At 34.9% G+C, this 21,952-nt stretch overlaps 2 protein-coding genes, 2 non-coding genes and 1 pseudogene across 4 annotated transcripts; 4 read left to right on the plus strand and 1 right to left on the minus strand.

Moving 5' to 3' along the window:
• The first annotated feature begins 4,568 nt into the window (after nucleotides 1-4,568).
• LOC139883608 (uncharacterized mitochondrial protein AtMg00810-like) lies at nucleotides 4,569-5,462 on the plus strand. The gene has a single exon (XM_071867765.1). It carries the CDS (start codon nucleotides 4,569-4,571, stop codon nucleotides 5,460-5,462), a length of 894 nt encoding a protein of 297 aa, XP_071723866.1.
• A 4,104-nt stretch (nucleotides 5,463-9,566) lies between these two features.
• Nucleotides 9,567-9,728, plus strand: LOC139883622 (U1 spliceosomal RNA). The gene has a single exon (XR_011771853.1). It is a non-coding gene; the product is annotated as a U1 spliceosomal RNA (small nuclear RNA).
• A 1,269-nt stretch (nucleotides 9,729-10,997) lies between these two features.
• LOC139883623 (U1 spliceosomal RNA) lies at nucleotides 10,998-11,160 on the plus strand. Its single transcript, XR_011771854.1, has one exon. It is a non-coding gene; the product is annotated as a U1 spliceosomal RNA (small nuclear RNA).
• Nucleotides 11,161-15,143: 3,983 nt separating this feature from the next.
• On the minus strand, nucleotides 15,144-17,687 carry LOC139883621 (uncharacterized). Its single transcript, XM_071867774.1, has 11 exons — nucleotides 17,426-17,687; nucleotides 16,974-17,182; nucleotides 16,756-16,784; nucleotides 16,567-16,645; nucleotides 16,285-16,342; nucleotides 16,023-16,115; nucleotides 15,734-15,848; nucleotides 15,602-15,649; nucleotides 15,456-15,501; nucleotides 15,280-15,350; nucleotides 15,144-15,180 (listed from the first exon to the last, which is right to left on the minus strand). The coding sequence occupies exons 1-11, from the start codon at nucleotides 17,685-17,687 to the stop codon at nucleotides 15,144-15,146; spliced, it is 1,047 nt and encodes a 348-aa protein (XP_071723875.1).
• A 2,122-nt stretch (nucleotides 17,688-19,809) lies between these two features.
• LOC139883620 (tryptophan synthase beta chain 1-like) lies at nucleotides 19,810-21,700 on the plus strand (annotated as a pseudogene).
• The last annotated feature ends 252 nt before the right edge of the window (nucleotides 21,701-21,952 follow it).

Genomic DNA, 21,952 nt, shown 5'->3' on the forward strand with positions numbered 1-21,952 from the left:
GACATTAAGTGATAACAAGTACTTTGATGTACTTCGTACAACTATTTTTCTCTCACAGATCGGAAATGCAATCATTGATTATCATCTGCTGCTCAATGTTGTCGTTTTATGATTCGGACTGAAGAGCATCTATTGCATATATGTATCTGAGTTTCGCTCGTCTTCTGCTGTACTTCAAACTTAGAAAGGTCCAACCTGTTATTAAACATGAACTGTCCGGACATATTCCTTGCTACCAGATCTAACAATCTGAAAGAACAGAATTTTAGTTGCATTTTTGTAGCGGCAGCGAACAAACCAAGACAACTAAACTTAAAATAAATGCTTCCGAAAAATACAGAACTAGAATCCATAAAAAATTTACATTTCTTCATTATCCGCCAGCAATCAAAACACCAAGAAAACAAGTCTAATTCAAGCTTACAAAGCAATATATTGAGAAATTTGTAGTACTAGATCCTGAAAAATGGCATTAAACCAAAAATTGATACAACTTATTCACATGATCTGACATGATTTTGATGTGTGGGAGCTTGGAGGGTTCATTGGCATAATCCTGCATCGGTTAGGTTTAAAAGATAAAATAAGGAAAAGATCACAAAATACAAAGCCGATAGACAAAAGTCTAAAAATTTGGCAGACACGCCATAAACAATGCTTCAAAACAGAGAGAGCGAAAGCCTAGACTAACTTGAACATAAACTCAACCAAAGCCAAAGAACACTGCTGTTGATATTGCAGCTCGAGAAGTCACTTAGACAGCTGTATGAATCAATGTGTATTGAAGACATGAAGGAATTATTCTGATACAACCTAAAAACGAAAAAGAAATGGGCTCAGTTGGAGGCCCAAATAAATGTGGGTTATCAATTGTAAATAAAGAGAAGTTAGAGGAGTAAATAACTAAAATTAGTATTATGTTGTAGGCTTTGCTGTTTAGTCCCTAGTATTGTTTTGTTGTCCATAAAAGGACGTCATGTATAATGCTTTATGCATGATCTTAGGAATTATAATATCTTTCACTTCCGGCGTATCAACATGGTATCATGAGCCAACAAGAAAATATTTTCTTCTTCTTAGATCTGTAAATGAAAAATCCATCATTTTTTTCAATTCTTCTTCTTCATCAAGCTTTTGATAAAAGCTTTCACTCAATCAATCATGACAGACGTCCAAAAATAGGTTTCCATTGAGTTTGGAAATCCTCTCTTCCTTCATCCATCTGATGGATCTCTCTCAGTTCAGATTGATGAACCTCTCACTGGTTCCGACAACTATGGTGGTTGGAGTCGACAATTCATGAACAATGTCTTGATGAAAAACAAACAGGGTTTTCTCACTGGTAGCTGCAAAAGGGAAAACCAGCTTCCTGAACACATGGAGCAATGGGATCGATGCAATGCTCTCGTCAATAGCTGGTTATTTCGCTCTGTGATCAAAGATGATGCTGTCACTATTCAATACTTTCTTAAGGCTGAAGACATCTGGAAAGACTTGCAGGATCGATTTCACAAAGCTAATGGCACCAAGGTGTTCTTTCTACGTCACACCATCACAATAACAACTCAAGGAGGATCTACCATCTCAGCCTATTTCAGCAGGCTCAGATCTCTCTGGTGTGAGCTTGACAGCATTAAAACTACTCGCATCACAGATCCTGCTTCCCTGGCTATTCTGAATGCAGAAAATGATGAAATAAAACTTTATTAGTTTCTTATGGGCTTGAATGAGAGCTACATCCCTATCAGAGGTCAGATCATTCTCATGAATCCAGTTCCACCACTAAGCATTGTTTACAACATGCTTACCCAAGAGGAAGCACAAAGATCATACTCACCCGCTAGCAACTTGCTCAATAATTTGAGCTTGGATCCATCTGCTGCTCAAGTCACCATACCATCTACCCTGTACTCATTCAATACTAGATCTTCATCTTCATCAGCTCCTCGGGTCAAGTTCAATGGAACTTGTGATCACTGTGGCATCAAGGGTCACAAGAAAGCAGATTGTTACAAGATTGTGGGATTTCCTCCAAATTTCAAATTCACCAGATCTAAAACCAGGGCCAACAATGCATTAGAAGACTCACATGTTGCAAATGCAGCTGTTTCTCAATCTCCACCTGTAGCTGATCCTTTCTCTTTTTCACCAGCTCCGATTTTCACATCAGACCAGTACTCTAGATTGCTAAACCTGATCAATGGTTCATCCTCCAATGTTGCTGCCAACTCTGTCTCAGTCAATGTTGCATCCTCATCTACTAATAATGGAGGTAATACTAGAACCTGGATAGTGGATAGTGGAGCCACTAATCACATGATTTATTCATCTCATGACCTGCATAATATTGATCATGCATTAACATCAAAATCTGTTCATTTGCCTAATGGTAATCATGCTCACATATCTCAGTCAGGGTCTCTGAATATTTTAAATGATATTCATCTAGATAATGTCCTACATATCCCTTCCTTCAAACACAATCTCTTGTCTATTCAAAAAATAGCCAGCTAATCTCACTGTTTTGTGTCTTTTTATCCTGATTTTTGCCTCCTACAGGATATCTCCAGTGGGACGGTGAAAGGGATTGGTAAAGAAATCGATGGACTATACTACCTAAAGACACAATCCATCAACAATCAAAATTCTCCAGTCAAAGCAAACATGGCAGTCAGTTCAAATGATTTCAAAGTTTAGCATAATAGATTAGGACATCTAAATTCAAAATCTCTTTCACAACTACTTATATCCAGTAATATTTATATGAATAAATAGATATTTCTAGTTGTTCTATATGTGCAAAATCCAAGTAACAAAAATTGCCATTTCCTACCAGTATTACCAGTACAACTAGCATCTTAGAGCTAATTCACATAGATGTATGGGGACCTTACCATATTCCATCTCATCAAGGCCATAGATACTTCCTGACTTTAGTAGACGATCATAGTCGCTATACCTGGATATATTTAATGCATTTAAAGTTAAACACATTCAGTTACTTAAGAGAATTCATTCTAGATGTCCAAAATAAGTTCGACAAGAAAATAAAAACCATAAGAAGTGACAATGGAACCGAGTTCTTTAACACTCAGTGCCGAGAATTGTTAATTTCTCATGGTATTATTCATCAACATACATGCCTATATAATCCTCAACAAAATGGAAAAGTTGAGAGGAAGCATAAGCACATTCTTGAGGTTGCTAGAGCATTAAGATTTCAATCCTGTTTACCAATAGAATTTTGGAATCATTGTATTTCAACAGCTGTCTATCTAATAAATAGATTTCCTACATCTATACTGGGACATAAAACACCCTTTGAGAAGTTGTTTAATGAGAAAGCAGATATCAATGAATTAAGAAGCTTTGGTTGTCTTGTCTATGCAAAAAGGCCACTGATAAATGACAAATTTGAATCAAGGTCTAGTATTTGTGTACATATGGGCTATCCAAAAAATCAAAAAGGTTATCTTCTTTATGATATTACCTCACAAAAATTCTTGGTTAGTCGAGATGGAGTATTTCATGAGAAACTCTTTTCCTTTGCTATCCAATCTGCCGCACAAAATCCCTCGTCAGTCTCTTTCCAATCTCCATTGTCATATGATGACGATGTTCCATCAGCTCGAGCTCCATCACAATCAAATTTGCCATCACAAAATCCACAATCCAAAGGTACTGAGATGCATGATTTTCACATAACTTCTGCACTAGACAATGATGTTGATGCAGGTTATTCGTCAAATGAGGATCAAAATGAGCAGCCTGAAAATGAACAAGCATCAATTAGAAGATCAACAAGACAGTCAAAACCACCTCACTGGATGCAAGATTATGCTGCTAATGCTGATTCTAAATGCAAATATCCAATCTCAAATGGTCTTTCTTACAACAGACTCAATCCAAAATTTGGTGCCTTCCTGACTAAGATTGACTGTGATTCAGAACCAACAACATATGAGCAAGCTATAAAAGACAAAAGATGGGTTGATGCAATGAATTCTGAACTAGATGCACTGCAAAGCAATAAAACATGGATCCTACAGCCACTACCTACCAACAAAAAGGCCATTGGATGCAAATGGGTCTATCGAATCAAATATAATGCAGATGGCACAATTGAAAGGTTCAAAGCCAGATTAGTGGCAAAAGGATTCAAACAAAAACATGGCATAGATTACAAGGAGACATTCTCTCTTGTTGTCAAACATGTAACTGTACGCACAGTTATATCACTCGCTTCACATTTTCAATGGCCACTCTATCACATGGATGTATTCAATGCATTCTTACAAGGTGATCTTGACGAAGATGTCTACATGGATCTACCTCAAGGACTTTGCAATTCAGGAGGGGTCAAAATGGTGTGTAAATTGCAAAAATCTCTTTATGGATTGAAACAAGCTTCTAGGCAATGGAATGTTAAAATTACTCAAGCTATCACTCGGTCATGATACAAACAAAGTAGATATGATTATTCACTCTTCACAAAGGAAGAAAATGAAAAGAGGGTAATTCTGCTAATCTATGTTGACGATTTACTCATAACAGGTGATGACTTGACCATGATCAATGAACTAAAGACTATCCTGCATTCTCACTTCAAATTGAAGGATCTAGGAGATCTTAAATACTTCCTAGGGGTTGAAATTAGCAGATCAGACCAGGATATTGTCATGAATCAAAGAAAATATGCCATGGAATTAATAAGTGAATTAGGATTGAGTGGAGCCAAACCTGTTTGCACACCTTTTGAGCAAAATCTGAAGTTGACAACAAAAGAGTATGATGACCTGATCGAAAAGCAGACAGAAGGAAAAGCTAAATCCAAGGACAAGTTGATGAAGGATCCTCGGAAATTCAAAAGGTTAGTAGGAAGACTCTTATATCTAACCATCACAAGACCTGATATTTGTTATTCAGTCAATCATATAAGCCAATTTATGCATCAACCGAAAGAATCTCACTATCAAGCAACAATTAGAATTGTGAGATATATAAAGGGAGAACCTGGAAAAGGTTTACTGATGAAAAGAGAGAACTCACTCATTTTGCAAGCATATTGCGATTCTGATTGGGCCTCTTGTATTTTGAATCGGCGATCAACGACTGGATATTGCATCAGATTTGAAGATTCGACAATTTCATGGAAATCGAGAAAACAAAGAGTTGTCTCGCGGTCGTCAGCTGAGGCGGAGCACAGAGCTATGGCTGAGACGATTTCAGAATTGGCCTGGGTAAAGGGAATAATCGGAGAACTTGGAGTTGCAACAAGTGAACCAACAGAACTGTTTTGCAACAGTGAGGCAGCGATTCACATTGCAACAAATCCAGTATACCACGAAAGAACAAAACATATAGAAGTGGATTGTCATCTTATCAGAGAACAGATTCAAGAGAAATTGATAAAGACAACCCACATCCCAAGCCTTGAACAAACGACATACATATTTACATAAGTTTTGGGAAGTTCTCAGCATGAATTTTTAATAGAGAAGATTGGGATGAAGAATATTTTTGCAAATCTCGAGCCGAGGAGGGGTGTTGACATTGCAGCTCGAGAAGTCACTTAGACAGCTGTATGAATTAATGTGTATTGAAGACATGAAGGAATTATTGTGATATAACCTAAAAACGAAAGAAAAATGGGCTCAGTTGGAGGCCCAAATAAATGTGGGTTATCAATTGTAAATAAAGAGAAGTTAGAGGAGTAAATAACTAAAATTAGTATTATGTTGTAGGCTTTGCTGTTTAGTCCCTAGTATTGTTTTGTTGTCCATAAAAGGACGTCCTGTATAATGCTTTATGCATGATCTAAGGAATTACAATATCTATCACTTCCGGCGTATCAACAACTGCAAAAGGAATAGATCTTGTGTGGAAAAACTTGAAAGCGAGCCCGAACCTTCAAAATCCAGAAGAAATCAAGATGGAGGCAAAGAAATTCGGCAGAAACCATGAGGACAACCATCAGAGAAAGAACTCTGAGAGAAATAAAACCAATTTGTGTAACTTTCATGAGCAATTAGCAGTTCCGAGAAAAAGAGCAACAAAGAGCCACAAAGAAATAACAAAGAGACACAGTACCGATTCAAGGTTGGAAATTCACTAGCTACATTTGGTCGGGGTTCGATGATAGAAACCGTGTAGCAGCTTCAACGGTGCTTTTTATGTCATGGGGAGGGCGGAGAGTGAGACCATTGTCTAGGCCAAATTTTCACGGCTAGGATCTTCAGAATCGCTAATTGGTTTAGCTGACTTCATATTTGAAGATGTCTTTCCTGCAAACTCTAAACTTTTATTTCTCTCATCTTGATCGTCAAATTCTGGACTTTCTAGTTCAGTGCCTTCAACTTGAATAGTTTGAGATCGGGCCTCAACATCATCATCCCTTTTACCTAAGCTAGAATTGTCAGATTCTTAGCGATTCTGAAGATCATTATAATGATCAAATAATGCAAAATAAGGAAAATTATAAAGAGTTTATTCATACAGAATAATGCACCATTGTAATAAATTAAATTAAATACTCACCGACAAATTTTTGATGGGGGATGTTTTAATTGTTAGCAGCCATAGACAACTTCCAAAAAAGAACTTGATTCCATAAAATTCGCGCTCATGTAGTTATATTCGTAGGATCAAGTGTCGAACATTCAATCGAGATTTCATATTAAATGGTTCCTCCCCAGTCTGTAAAATGTGAAATTCAATGTTATTTTATGTGCGCCTAATATATGATCAAATAATGCAAAACAAGGCAAATTATAAAGAGAAAACTTACTTGAAGCATGTAACTGCAAACTTTTAAAATTGGAACGGGATAAAGTTCTTCAATTAGTTTGTAAAGGTGATACCCAATTTCATCGAACTCTTACTCTGGACCAAAATCTAGATCAGCCTTTTCGAGCCAATGCCACAAACCATCCAACTCAAAATCACCATCAACCCCATAATATTTAAAAAATGTTAACTTTGGTGTTTCAATGTAATAGATATTCCTAGTAACTTCATGTCTGTCGAGACCAAAGTTTTCTATCTTCGCCAACAAATCATAAATGACTCCATGAAACACTTCTTTAGTTTTAAACTATCGTCAAGCATATGACAATTATTTAAAAGATCTTGAATGGCCTTCGAATGAATTTTCATCCATCCCTGTAAGAGTTCATTGAGTGCACTAAACTTGCTCAATTTACATATGTAAAATCTACATGAAAACATATTTAGAGATTCCACTGTTGTGTTTTGGTAGAATTATTCAGGCAAAGTATATGCCTCTGGGTGTTTCTCCACGTCATCCTCTATCCATGATGGATTGGATAAATCAAGACATAAACTCTTGACATTATGCATGAGAACAAAATTGAGAAACTCATGAATTATTCTTGGTTACTTATTGCAAGTGAAAACTATTGTATACTATTTCTACATTCATAGTTATCAATGTATTGCTTAATAAAATCAATGAAAATCCTCCTCTGATTTTCTCTAGTTTGATATATAGTCTTGTGACTTAACAAACATATTCTCATTGAACTCAATGTTGGGACACTGATGATGGAAAAGACAAAGCCAACATTTGGACAAAATGGATGCTTTTGTTGCTTCTTCAAAAGATAAAAATGAGAAAATAATTAGAAGAAGATGATCATCTAACCTGTTAAACATGCAATGGTTGTTCACTGCCATGGATCAAAATTCTTCCGTTGCATAGAAATACATATGTGAAATTATAGATTAGAGTCTTTAATAAATTTAAAAGAAAAGGATGAAAGATTTCTTTATAAGTCTAATCAAAGAGAAAAGTTAAAAGCTTATTTTTTAAAAAAAATATAAAGAAATCTCTTTGTTGTAACAAATGTACTTATGAAAAGACATGTGTCTTTCTAATAGAATATGCAAAATATAATCTTTAAGAATAGTTATTATAAATTATGGAAATAAATAACATAATAAAATATATCATTTTGTATATATGTATATATGTAACCTTGTAAAACAAATAAATAATGAAATACAATTACAAAGTCATCATGACCATATAAAATAATATTTTCCATTAAAATCATGTATTTTAGAGAACTCTTATAAAATAGGAGGTGATTAAAAATGTGTATATGATAGGAAAAAGAGTTTTAAAAGATGTTAAACGTAGATGAATTTACAGTCAGGAGCATATGCAAAAGTTATGAAGGCAACACTTTACTTTTCAAGTACTGTTACACATAACATCAATGTGCACAAGATCCTCATATTCATCATGGCAAAGCTCTTTAACTTGTCATGGACAATAGAGAGAAATTTGACAATTGGAGAACCTACCATAGACTTCTAAAAAAGATCACAACTTACTTGGCACTGATTCTCAAGTAAATAAGTATATTTAGCAGAACGCTGTCAAGTAGAAGACTAAAAGAATTCAGTTTCTTCTTAATTAATCTACTTGAAGGGCCCGTCCACAAGCAGGAATGCAGCTAGAAGACCACTTTTTTTCTTCTGATTATTTAGTTCTTTTTTCTTTTTCTAACTTTTGTTTACTCTTAAAGATGAAAGTTCTAACTGATCTGTGTAATTTTTTTTAGTCTAAAAGAAGAAAGGATAAGTATCTGATATGTTTTATTAGTTATTCAAGTGATATTTTTACTCTGTACTGTTGCTGTTTAAAGGATACTTTTGATTGCTCTATTTATGAACTCAACATTAAAAACTTTCAATGCTCTTATATACATTGAAATTTATTGCAGCAGTCATAGAATCTATGCTAGATTGAACTCAAGACAGCTGTCCTTAATTATCTGAGTTTCTTAACCTACTACGTTGCATTTTTTCATGAGTAGTGGTAGATGAGATCACAAATGCTTGTTTAAAGTCCCAATATTATTGTTGAAGATCAACATTAATTGATAACAAAACCTTTGATGAATGTTAACCAAATGTACTTCGTTCAATTATTTTTCTCTCGGTGACAGATCGGAAATATAAATATACAACCATTGATTATCATTTGCTGCTCAATATTACCGTTTTACGATTTGGACAAGAAATTGCATATATGTATCTGAGTTTTGCTCGTCTTCTGCTATATTTAACTTGAACTGTCCGAACAAATTCCTTAATGCCGAATCTAACAATCTGAAAGAACAGATTTTAGTTGCATTTTTGTGACGGCAGCGAACGAATTAAGACAACTAAACCTAAACTTAAGAGGTGCTTCAGAAAAATACAGAACTAGAATCCTTAAAAAAATTATGTTTTTTCCATGTCCGCCAACGATAGCGCCAAGGAAACAACTTTAATTCAAGCGTACTAAGCAGCCGTTTAGCAATATATTGCGAAATCTGTACTAGATATTGAAAAATGGCAGTGACCCAAAAAATGAAACTAACAAATTATTCACATGATCTGACTGAGGTTGCTAAAGAGGCGTGAGTTGCACGAATAAAATGATTTCAATGTGTGGGAGCGGAGAGGATTGATTGGCATAATCCCACATTGGCTAGGTATAAAAGATAAAATAAGGAGATGAGTTTATAAAAAGAGGTCAATTGGCACGTTATTAATCACTTACCTGGGCGGGGTCAATGGGCGATCAAGAAGATCCATGGCCTAGGTTGGTGGCTTTCATTGCACATTAGATAGTGCACCAGCCTAAGGTCTCCCTAAGAGGGATATCCTACGTCATAATTTGTGGCAGTGGGGGCAAGCGTTCGCGCGGCCCCTTCCAATTTATAGTTTAATTTATTTCTATTAGGGTGAGCAAATTTTTTTTTCCTATACTCTTAGAGAGAAAATTTAATTTGATTTTCGTTGTCTAATATGAATTCCAGGCCATTGAGTTCCATATAAGTTGATTAATAATACCACACTGAAATTAATTAGATTTACAAAGTTAGTCATGACTTGACTGCTCTGAATCTGATTTTCAATTATAATGTTTTACAAAATATAAAGTCTTAATTCCCTTGGAAGATAAATTATTATCGCTGATTTGGAGCTATAATTTTAGTTAGGTAGGAAGTTATCTATCAGAACAATACCCCCCCAACTGATCTATTAGGATCAAATATCCATCAAATTCAGTCTCGATGTGATACATTATGACTGAGCTCTTATCGGATTCGTCCACGACCAGTGCCTAAATGGATGCCTCCCCAGGGATGGTTTAAACTGAAGTGTGATGCTGCCATTTTTCAAAATCTGTCGACCTGGGGGCTGGGAGTGGTGGCAAGAAGCGAAACAGGTAATTGCTTGAGGTAAAGTCTCCTTATCATTCAGCTCATTTTGAAATATCCTCTGCAGAAGTCTTGACTATCAGAATGGCCATCACTTGGAAAACACATACACAAGCAGCACTTTAACATCTTTCCCATCTGTCTAAAAGTTCTATATGTGTATTTGTTTTCCTATTTGACTAACATAAAATATGGCTTGCTTTACATTCAATATAGGCCTATCAACAACTGCTTCTCCACTAAACACAGCTCTATTATGACGACGCCTAGTTACTTTAGGTCTGTCGGCTGTGACAGTTGCAACTAGTCGATATTTACCTAAGCAACTAATTCAATAGATGTTTACATTGCCATGATTTTTGTCCTCGTTTCGGGGACTTGGAGTTTTACTCCAGACTTTTAAGTTCTCATCTTTCCATTTCGTCTACAACTTAGGTTCTCCCGCTTGAATTTCATTGGTTAATGTATTCGAGGGCCTTATCTTTTATTAATAAATAAAATCATAATCTGTTATCAAAGAAACGAAGAAGTACGATAACGTGTGAATTAGAAAGTGATTACTTTTACATTAGATTAGATATGTACGTGGGTAATAAATATATAGTCATGCATAGAAAGAGCTAGTTCCTTGCATAATTTGAGGAAAAACTTCTTCAGGAATGGGAGAGTTTGTAATTAACAAAAACCCACACTGATAGTGTACATAAATGAGAAAAGATAAAGATGAGTATAAAATGAAGTCTATTAACACATGAATATTCACTTACCTGGGCGGGGTCAATGGGTGATCAATAAGATCCATGTCCTAGTTTGGTGGTTTTCATTGCACTTTAGAAGATGCACCAGCCTAAGGTCTCTCCAAAGTTGGGAGATCCTACGTCATAATTTGTGGCAGTGGGAGCCAGCGTTCGCGCGGCTCCCTTCCAATTTCCAATTTAACATTATTCAGAGTAAATGAGCCAGAAAACAATCAAGTTCTGTAAATAATTTAAACTAAATTTGTTTTTGTTCATCACTTTATTAAAATTAGTATCGGATATGGAATTGTTTTTTTCGTCACATAACTTTTCTTTTTCTTTTTAGACAAATGAGGTCTATATATTTATAAATTATGAAAAAGTTGATTTTTTTTTTTATTTTAACTACAAACCCAAAATGTATAAATTAACTGGGGGATGAAACTCTACCCTAAAACAATATTTGTCTGCTCATTAATTTGTACAAATGACGAAAAGTAGAAAACCTCACTAACCCTATTACCTGCAGAGCAGCGTAATTAGTTAGGAGATTTTTTTTTGTCAGAGGAGGAAATGCAGAGAATGCTTCTATAAATTCCTGTTGGAAGCAGGTGGTAATGAGTGGATGTAGAGCTAACTAAAAATATTACGCACTTTCATGCAGAATTACCTTTTTGAAAGTTGATGCAGAATTACTTAAAGATGGCAAAAACTAAAACACAAACAACATAAATGCAGGCACTCATAACAAATTTATCAACGGCAGAACTTTCATGTCCATGTTTGTGATCGGTTCAAATAATGGACCATTTGATGGATGATTGAATATCGTCATCAGAAAGGTGAAAATCACAACAAATTCGGACTAAAATCTTTATTCACTAATTTCCCTATACAACCATAGTATTCTAAGCAATGGTGCTGCAGCTGGGCTGAGCACTTACCCACCTGCGGCGGCATTGGCCACATGGCTAGGGACTGTCCGAGCACTTGCGGTGAGGTACTCTAGGTGAAACTCTTGAATACCACAGTACAAAACAGCACATATCCAAGCATATCGATGAGCTGAATAACGTCCTGCTTTCCATAGAAGGGAGCATTTTTCAATCATAGACCCATTGTGGTTAGAAAGTACAATATAAACATATTTTTTGAACATCACAATTTCATTGTAACGTAATAATTTATCTGAAAATTGTGATGTTACAAAAAATATGTTTATATTGTACTTTTTGACAGCATGCTGGTCTTAACAGCCTCTTTTGTTGGAAGATGCGAGAGTATGCAACTGAGAACCTCATCGGGCAACTTGCTAATCCTATCTAAACTATCAGTGACATTCATGTCTTTGGCTACCCTTTGTCTTTTAGGCTTGCGAAAGCTTAAGATCTCGAGTTTGCCGCTGGATGCAATATATAATAGGCATTCGAAAGCTTAAGATCCTCAGTCCGCCGCTGGCTACAATAAAAGAAAAATACAAAACATTACAAATTTTATTTGATGCTCAAAAATTCACGTTTGAGTTTTGTAAAGGTACGACTACGAGCAAAAGGACAGCTGTACTCGGAGAAAGTGGCACATATGACATAACCAACTCTCTAACAATGAAAACTAGATTTCTTTTTCTAGTTTCACACTAGCAATTTATCATCAAAATAATAATACTAATAAATACTGACACCTCTAGCATGCATGTTATCTTTAACTTCACCATATTTATTGAACTGTTTCATATTTCACAGAATGTATGTGAGTTACGAGATTATACTTGCGGTTGCTCTGGGCACTTGGCTAGGGAGTGTAACAATGCAGGAGGTGATTCTGGCGAGCTGAGGAGTGGCAGTTGTTGTTATATGTATTTTAAATACGAATCTGTGGAATAGATTAAAAATACCCAATGTTAGTACTACTACTACATATTAGCTATAGTTGATAAATCTGTGATATAAGGATTAAATATAAAGTTATAGATAAATACACAAAAAAAAATCACATGGAATGATAAAATTATTGACAAGTAAGAACAAACATAAACAATCCATATCCTTCTGGTAAATTGTTGATTCGATTAGGATCTCCATTGAAAAATAATCATTATTAGTCTTTCGTATATCCCTCGATTCATTTGTAGATCCTCCATGTTATTATGTTGTTAATGAAAAACATCTATACCAAAGGTGAAGGGAGCCACGCCGCTGCGTGACCAAGGCAAAATTACTTAGGCTTCTCTCGCTCATTTTCCGGCTATTTATATAAGTTTAGCTGCTCGTAGAACTTGGGTTTTTTCAGGGTATGATAGGAATTGTCCAGAAATAAATGAAAGATACATTAAGTTGGGAGGAAATTCTTATGTCAATGAAAGTTTTATTAGTGCTGCAGAGATCCATAATGTAAGGCCTAAGAAATATATAAAGAGAAGAAAAGAAAACCAGGACTTAGAAGCACAAATGATCGTAATATGTATTTAGTCATCATATTCACTACATACATGTTTATAACTTGAAAAGAAAAAAAAAATCATGTATTTTTGATATAGAAGTAGGAGTAATAATAATTGATACTCCCTCCCTATCTTAATACATATATAATATATAATGTTTTTAATAAATTTTAGAAATATTTTAGAATCGTCTAACCAAAAAATATGTCTTTTTAGAAAACACATTATAATAGAGAGACACCATTAGAGATAAAAATAAATAACTAGAATTTAATGAGAATTCCGTTGCTTCATTTGGAGATAATAATGAAAAGGTATATCCTCAAATGTATAACCAACAGCTGGTCCCCTCCGTTGGAGAGAATCTGAACAAATCAAAAAAGTTGTTCATATTATCTACTAAGATTTCACATCTTTCCGTTGTCATTGCTAGCTTCTTCTTCTTCTTCTTTTTCTTCCTTTTCATTCTGTTGTTGCGCATTGTTGTTTGTTGAACTCTTTTTTGTTGTTCTTCTTTTAAAACTCCTATAAAAAAAATTAGAAAAAAAAATCTGTAAGAATTCATTAATTAATGTCTATAATTTTAACAAAAGCTGATAATTTTCTTATTTATATTAACCATATATATTGCATGAAAGAATTTAATGAAAGTTCATTTGGAGATAAAATTTTGTTTCTTTAACGTCAATAAGAACAAAAAACTAATAATAAATAACTAGACAACCTGCTAAAAAATGCAGTCCAAATGTTATCATTGATAATCGACCAAGCAAGCTTCAGTGCTAAAGGAGTCATTTTAAATCAGCAAAACATATTCTGGCAGTGGATGTCTTGGTGAAATACGGTTGATGTAAATTGGGATTGCAGGATTTGAACTTAAAATTCCTTTTGTCGAATGATACCTCAAAAGTGGTCGACGTTGTAGGCTTCTTACCGAGTTGCAGTCTTGATGAATTTACCAAGTTGTTTATATAGAGTTGTTCTCTTGTTGAGTTTATCGAGTGTTTACCGAGTTGTAGCGTTGTTGATATTACCAAGTTGTTTACCGACTTGTAGTATTGTTGAGGTTACCAAGTTGTTTACAGAGTTATAGTCCTCATGAGCTTCCCTAGTTTTTTACCGACTTGTAGTGTTGTTGAGGTTACCAGTTTTTTTACAATGTTGTAGTCTTGATGAGCTTACCGACTTATTTACCGACTTGTAGTGTTTTTGAGGTTATCAAGTTATTTACCAAGTTGTTAACCGAGTTGTAGGCTTATTGACCTTAACGAGTTATTTTCCGAGCTATAGGCTTGTAGAGTTTATATTCCTAAGAAAAAGCTCAGTGCTGTGTAAGCGTGCTGGAGAAATCCTTGCAAGTATTGTGTACATTCTAGTTCTACATATTTTTCTTCTGGAAGTTGATTCTCCAATTAGACAACCTGCTACAAATGCAGTCCAAACCAAATGCTAAAAATGCACTGAATTTTTTTTTACAAAAATACCCTTAATACACTTGATTAATTACACCATATTATTAAAACTCAAAACATAAAGTAATTAGAAATGGAGGTATTGATGTAAAAAGCATTCATCTATAAAATTTGCAAGTTATCATATCAATACAAAACAAAATGTCAGAGGGAGTCCCCCCACCAAGGTAAATGCAAGGGGGTGTACAGAAGCAAAATCTAATCATCTACCAGCCAGGTTTAAAGATGGAAAAAAATGTTGGTGGATTGATGCTGATCAAGCTGAGTTCTCGTGCAGTAGCACATACTCTCGGCTGCAAAAACCCAAACAAAAACACACGTCAATAGTGAGGAATTCAAAATTTCACACATTTGATACTAATTCGCCAAGGTTTAGAATACGAGTAGCCTACCTGCTATTACCAAACTTAATCGTGTCTTTTTCAAAGAGTTCATAATATCTTTGAGGCTCAATTGGCTTCTCCTGAAATGCAAAGAGAGAGATTAGAAAAATTAGTTGCCAACATCCTCAAGAAATAAACTTCTACAATAAAAAAGGAGAGAAACTAAGTTAGGTGGAAGTGCTTACGTTAATGAAAGTTTTATTAGTGCTGCCGAGATCCATTACGTAAGGCCTAAAAAAAATTAAAAACAAAAACAAGGACTTAGATGCAAAAAAATCGTAATAGGTACCACCCAGCCATCAAAAGCAATAGGAAGTGAGCTAATTCTTACCTTACTTGCTTGGATAGCATACCATCAGGTTGCTCCTTTTCGACTTGCCTGGAAAATCATAGACTGTACATTAACCAATGGATAAGAACAACCATAAAAAATCAAAGACAAACAGATAGCTACTGATTTTACCGATACTGAATAACAGCATGTTGCTTGCTGCATGATGGGTGATCTGTGGGAATGTCAGCTACTCTCCTTTCTCGACCAAAGAGGTAACAGCTCTGTCGGTGTATATAGAGGGGATCTGTCACACCACAGAACAAGAGAATAGTTACATTTTTTTATCAAATGTACTCAAGACTTGATAATACTAGAATAAGCCGAAACCATAAACACCATTCAGCATGAGCAATGATTTTGTGAAGCAGGAAACGCCAATAAGCACATGAACAACAGATAAAATGTATGACAAGCGTACCACTTAAGGCCTCCCCGTTCTTGAAAACATATAGTCGCCATCTCACGTCTGGTTTTCGAGCTTCTGGGGGCTCGGTGAATAACAGTGTAATACCTACAGAGGATTGATTAGCATAATCAATCTCACTAAGGCCACAGCTTTAAAGAAAATACTACACATGAAAATGGAGATAACTTAGCACCCAAAGGCTAGAAACAATCATTATCTAATACCTCCATTTTTCTTTATTTAAATTTTACAAAAGATGCACGAATTGCCCTACCTTTTACTCTATTTGTCTCAGCGGCAAGTTTTCCAGAGAGCTCAAAGGAAGGTTTTTGCTGGAATGTAGAATTACATAAAGCAAATGAAATCAGAAACAGCAAAATCAAATCAGAAGAATGTCAAACACAGTATGGGTAGAGAATCGGGCTACATAGTAAAATAAAAAAATTAGGACCAATTTCACCCTGCTTTACCAATTATTGCAGATTCTACATAACCTGAGCACATATAATTAACAAACTGTATCTGCCAAAGGTGCCAGCATAGTAAATTTCAATACCTTTTCCTTTAATGCCAAGGCTTCCTCAGCTGCCTTCATTCTTGCTACCGATTCATCCTCATCTTCATTATCATCATCTCTGCTCACGAAAGCAATCAACCTCTCATTAGAAGCTACAATAGTACAACAGCACAATTTAAAGCTTTAAATAACAACATTGTGAGGGATTGAAGCTTTAAGTGGCTTTACCGTTGTTCAGCACCTCTGGAATTTGCCCCCTGAATGAAGAAATTTGGTTAGGCTCTTCATTTAACATGCAAAGTCAAAGAGCATAGTAGCACTTCATTGGCAAAAACTTAAATGTTCAAAAGCCATAAGCAAACCTACTGGTCTAAAAAAACACAGAGCTTAAGGACGTCCTTCAAATGGACTTAACAAGTATAGAGAAAGTGGATATCACCAGACACCTTGTCACGTCCTCTAGTGTCAGCATCTTGTTGAGGAGAGCGAGATCTATTCCTGCTCCTATGGTGGCGATCAGATGGAGAAGTAGAATGTTTATGGCTCAATTTAACTGGCTTTCCATCATCTTCTTCTCTTCCCGATCTTCTATCAATTCTCTCTTTCTCCGTTTCTCTCTGAGAACCTCTTTCCCTATGAGTATCCCTGTCAGTTTCTCGGTTCACTCGCTTACCATTTCCCCTCTCTGCACCCCTTGTGTCCTTATCAATGTCCCTGTCCAAACCCCCTTCACGTTGTGTACTCTTGCCATTATTTCTATCCATACATCTTTCACGGTGTGCTTTCCTATCCAAATCCCTATCTCCATTGCCATTACCCCTGTCAGAAGCCCTCTCCCTGTGTGAAACCATATCAACCTCCTTATTGGAACCCCTTTCTCTATGACTGCCCTTATCACTTCTACCACGATTCCTTTCGTGATCCCTCTCAGTCACTCTCTCAAGCTCTCGTTCAGCTTCAACTCTCCTTAACCTCTTTGTCCGTGGAGATGGAGATCGGGATGCATCTGGTGGCCTATGCTTCTCCCTTGCTGGAGAGCTATCTCTACGTGAGCTCTGGCGCAATGGTGATGTTTCTCTGCGAGGAGAACTTCTCCGTGGTGGGCTCCTCCGACGAACCCTAACCGGAGATTCTGAATGATCAGAAACACTACGTCCCATCTGCAATTTTCAGTAAATCAATGAATTAAACAATTTGCCCTTTGCGTCTGTTCGCGCCCAAGCACTGAGTATGACGAATGAGGCGGAGCTCAAATTTTCATCACCTGCTGATCAATATTTGATGAGAAGCAGAAGCTACTCTGGTTAGGTGCTTGCGAGCTTTTGAAAGGAAGAAGATATTTTGAAAGGAAGAAGATATAACTAAGCTATGGTTTAAAGGTTTAATAATTTAATTTGTTTATTTAGTTTTAGGGTTCTATCTTCAATTGGGATTTTTTTAATTTTGTAATATAGGCCGACGTTTCGCGACCCAGATGTCTTTTTAAGACAGAGAAGGAAGGCCCAATCAGAATATGTGACGAAAAAAGACGCAAATTGAATGACTTTAAGAGAACAGAGACCAACCTATACATTATCCCTAAACTTGAATACCAAAGCAACACCTCTACTTGGGTGCATGCACCAACAGTAGGAGTAGGGGGAGGCAAGTTGATTAGGATTAGGCAAAACTATATCTACTATTCCAGAAATAAGAGAAATTATATTTTATACCCTTTCTCTTTAAAAATGACAAAAAAAAAAATTCATTTTATTTTGAATTAAATAAAAATATTTTTTTAGATGATTACGTTAAATAAAAATATTTTTTGCCGTTAAAAATTGTCAGATGACATAACTTTACGTTAAATCATTTTAATAAACCAATCTAAACATGATACGTATAATATAAGGTGTAAAAAATTGCCACGTCATTAACAATACCACCTCATTTGACATGGAAAAGATCGATTCGATTCGATTCAAGTTCGAACCAAATTGGTTCGGTCCGATTCAAAATATTATTATTATTTTAATTTATCTTTTTTAAATATTTTTTTTAGTTTAGTAATTTAATTTTTCTAAAAAATTATTTTTAGTTTATATATTTTTAATTTCTTTTATTAATTTATATATTAATAAAATTTAAAAGTTAAATTTAATAAACAAATTTTTAACTTATAAATAATGAATTCATTAAAAAATTTAAATTAATTAAATAAAATATACAAAAGAATAATACTTTTAAAATAAAAAAGATAAATTTAATAGTGAAAATTAAAATTAGTGAAAATTAATTTAAAAAGGTTAAATTTAATACTATTTATGTATACAAATAGTTGACACTTTCATTTTTTAAATTCATTGTAAATTTGATGTATCTAGACAATAATAATTATTAGATATACCAACTTTTCAATAAACCTAAAAAATCAAGACATCATCTATTTAAATACAGAGGGAGTAATTAAAAAATAATAATCTTAAAAAATTAAAGTAATTAAATAAAATAAAAAAAATAATTATAATTTGAAAATTAAAAAAAATATAGTTTGAAAAATAAAAAAATTAATTATTAAAAATAATATTCTGAACTGAACCGAATCTGAACGAACCGATTTAAACCGGCTGATTCGAATTTGAACCGAATCGGTCTGGTCTTTTCATGTCAAATGAGGTGGCATTGTTAGTGACACGTGACAATTTTGTACACCTCATGTGACACGTGTTATGTTAAGATTGATCTAATATGCTACCTAAAATGATTTAACGAAAAATTTGCCATTTGACAATTTTTAACGGCTGATGAATATTTTTGTTTAACGTAATTATTTAATTCAAAACAAAAGAGATATTTTCTTTGTCATTTTAAAAAACAGGATATAAAGTGCAATTTTTCCATTCCTATAATATATGTTTTTCTTAGTTTTTTCTATATTAAAAAAAATATTTAATTAATATTAATAAATATATACATTTTTTTCTTAAATATATTTAGAAATGATGTATTAACAGGAATGAGTAATTAAAAAACGTAACTCAAAAGGATTAGGATATAATTTTATCATTAAGATTAGGATTAGGACTACAGAGTCTAGAGCCGATGTCCACAAAACCAAATCATGATAGATACTTATAAAAACTATTAAGATTTGCCTTGCCTAACATAAACTCATACCAACTCTTTCGTCTTATTTATTTTTCACACTATAAATAATTATAGATAAACATAAAATATTCTGTAAATTAAAATAAATTCATATACAGAGTCTCTCAATACTTATAAGAATGGTCGCTTGGCGGGAAATATGTGCCTGAGACCCTTATGCATGCTCTCTCTCAGCTCGAAATCTCCTTCAATGCGCTTGCCACAGATGAGGCATTTCAGGTACGAATACGATTCAATCATGATTCATAGCTTAAGTTTTAATTTTGCTTTAATGGGGTTTTGTTATTTTGACGAAATGTTGACTTTTGAACTTGTGGTTCAAATGGATTAAAATTAATAAGCAAATGAATATTGAAATGGACACAATTTCTGGATGGAATGGAATGTTGTTAGAATTTCACTTTAATATGGGTGTGTTTGAAAGATGATGCTTTTATTGACAAAAATGTTTACAAGTACAATCTGAGTTTTTTTAATATTTATTCATTTTCATTTGTGGTTGCAGAAAGAATTAGCTGGGCTTTTGAAAGACTATGTTGGCAGGAAAGGTCCACTTTATTTTGCCGAGCGACTTACAGAGCACTATAAGCGTGCTGATGGTAAAGGGCCACATATATATCTGAAGAGGGAAGATTTGAATCACACTGGATCTCACAAGATCAACAATTCTCTTGGACAAGGATTACTTGCTAAATGTATGGGCAAGAAACGGATAATTGCTGAGACTGGAGCTGGTCAGCATGGTGTCGCAACTGCTACCGTGTGTGCTTTGCTTGGTCTGGAATGCATTGTGTATATGGGTGCACAAGACATGGAAAGACAATCGCTCAATGTTTTTAGAATGCGGCTTCTGGGCGCTGAGGTATTTCCTTTATAACTTGTCTCTATGATAGATGAGGAATGATGGTCTTACAATGTCGAATTATATCTTGCTCTTACTAAAAGCTAGTCATAAGGATTTCATGGATATGATATGTGCCTACTGATTGTATTGTGATGCAATTTGGTTTAAACAAATGTTTGAGAAATTATTGTAGCTCGCCTTTAAATGTCTTATCGGATTCTTAATATTCTGATAGTTACATTTCTATATTTGTTCAGGTTCGAGGAGTTCATTCTGGGACAGCCACTCTGAAGGATGCTACTTCAGAAGCAATTTGTGATTGGGTGACACATGTAGATACAACCCATTATATCTTGGGATCCGTTTGCGGCCCACATCCTTATCCTATGATGGTAAGAGAGTTCCATGCATTGATCGGTAAGGAAACAAGGAGACAGGCAATAGAGAAATGGGGCGGGAAACCTGATATCCTAGTTGCTTGTGTCGGTGGTGGGTCGAATGCTATGGGTCTCTTTCACGAGTTTGTTGATGATAAGGATGTCAGATAGATAGGTGTGGAGGCTGCCGGTTTCGGTGTGGATACTGGGAAGCATGCTGCAACTTTGTCCAAAGGAGAAGTTGGGGTGTTGCATGGATCTATGAGTTATCTATTACAGGATGACGAGGGACAAATTATCGAGCCCCATTCAATTAGTGCTGGGTACGAATTATTTTTACTGAACTAATAGTTTGTTGTTGCTTTCTTGCTAATATCCTTACTTATTCTCAAAGTTGTTTCCATGGTTTATAGTTTGGATTATCCTGGAGTTGGACCTGAGCACAGTTTTCTAAAAGATGCCGGACGTGCTGAATACTATAGTGTAACTGATGAAGAAGCTCTCGAAGGTATTGAATTATACTTGCTTCCTCCTTCTCGTTTATAGTCCCGTTTTAAGAGTATACCTCCATTTAAAGGGCTATGTTTCAGTTTTGCTGATCCAGAGTACTAATCGTTTCAAATTTGCAGCTTTCAAAAGAGTGTCACGACTCGAGGGCATAATCCCAGCTTTGGAGACATCTCATGCACTAGCTCATCTGGAAAAACTCTACCCAACTCTCCCAGATGGATGTAAAGTCGTGCTCAATTGTAGTGGCAGAGGTGACAAAGACGTCCACACAGCCATCAAATATCTAAATGTGTAAACTGTGTTGTGCTTAAAATACCCTTTTTGTAAACTTATAAAATCTTACCCAACTGAATATTTTGGTCTGTTGTACTAGCTCTATATTAATAAATGACTTGGAGTTGAGGTCAACTAAGATAAACTCGAGTTTAGGAGCTCAAAGTTAACCGTCTTCTTTTGTTATTGCTGTTATTAGTAATTTTTCATTTATCACTGCTGTTTGGAATTAGTTTTGCTTGGATCGGTTTTATTTCTAAACACAAAAACAGAA

Source organism: Rutidosis leptorrhynchoides, unplaced genomic scaffold (genome assembly GCF_046630445.1).
Source record: "Rutidosis leptorrhynchoides isolate AG116_Rl617_1_P2 unplaced genomic scaffold, CSIRO_AGI_Rlap_v1 contig428, whole genome shotgun sequence".
Taxonomy (NCBI): Eukaryota; Viridiplantae; Streptophyta; class Magnoliopsida; order Asterales; family Asteraceae; genus Rutidosis; species Rutidosis leptorrhynchoides.

What these genes read in the sequence shown, in the direction of transcription:
- LOC139883621 (XM_071867774.1), bottom strand. Translation starts at nt 17,687, where the DNA reads ATGGGACGTAGTGTTTCTGATCATTCAGAATCTCCGGTTAGGGTTCGT. An exon ending in ATGCTATCCAAGCAAGTAAG is followed by an intron (nt 15,502 to 15,601) that starts GTAAGAATTAGC and finishes AATTTTTTTTAG; the next exon opens with GCCTTACGTAATGGATCTCG. An exon ending in ATTAAGTTTGGTAATAGCAG is followed by an intron (nt 15,181 to 15,279) that starts GTAGGCTACTCG and finishes GGGTTTTTGCAG; the next exon opens with CCGAGAGTATGTGCTACTGC.
- LOC139883608 (XM_071867765.1), top strand. Translation starts at nt 4,569, where the DNA reads ATGATCAATGAACTAAAGACTATCCTGCATTCTCACTTCAAATTGAAG.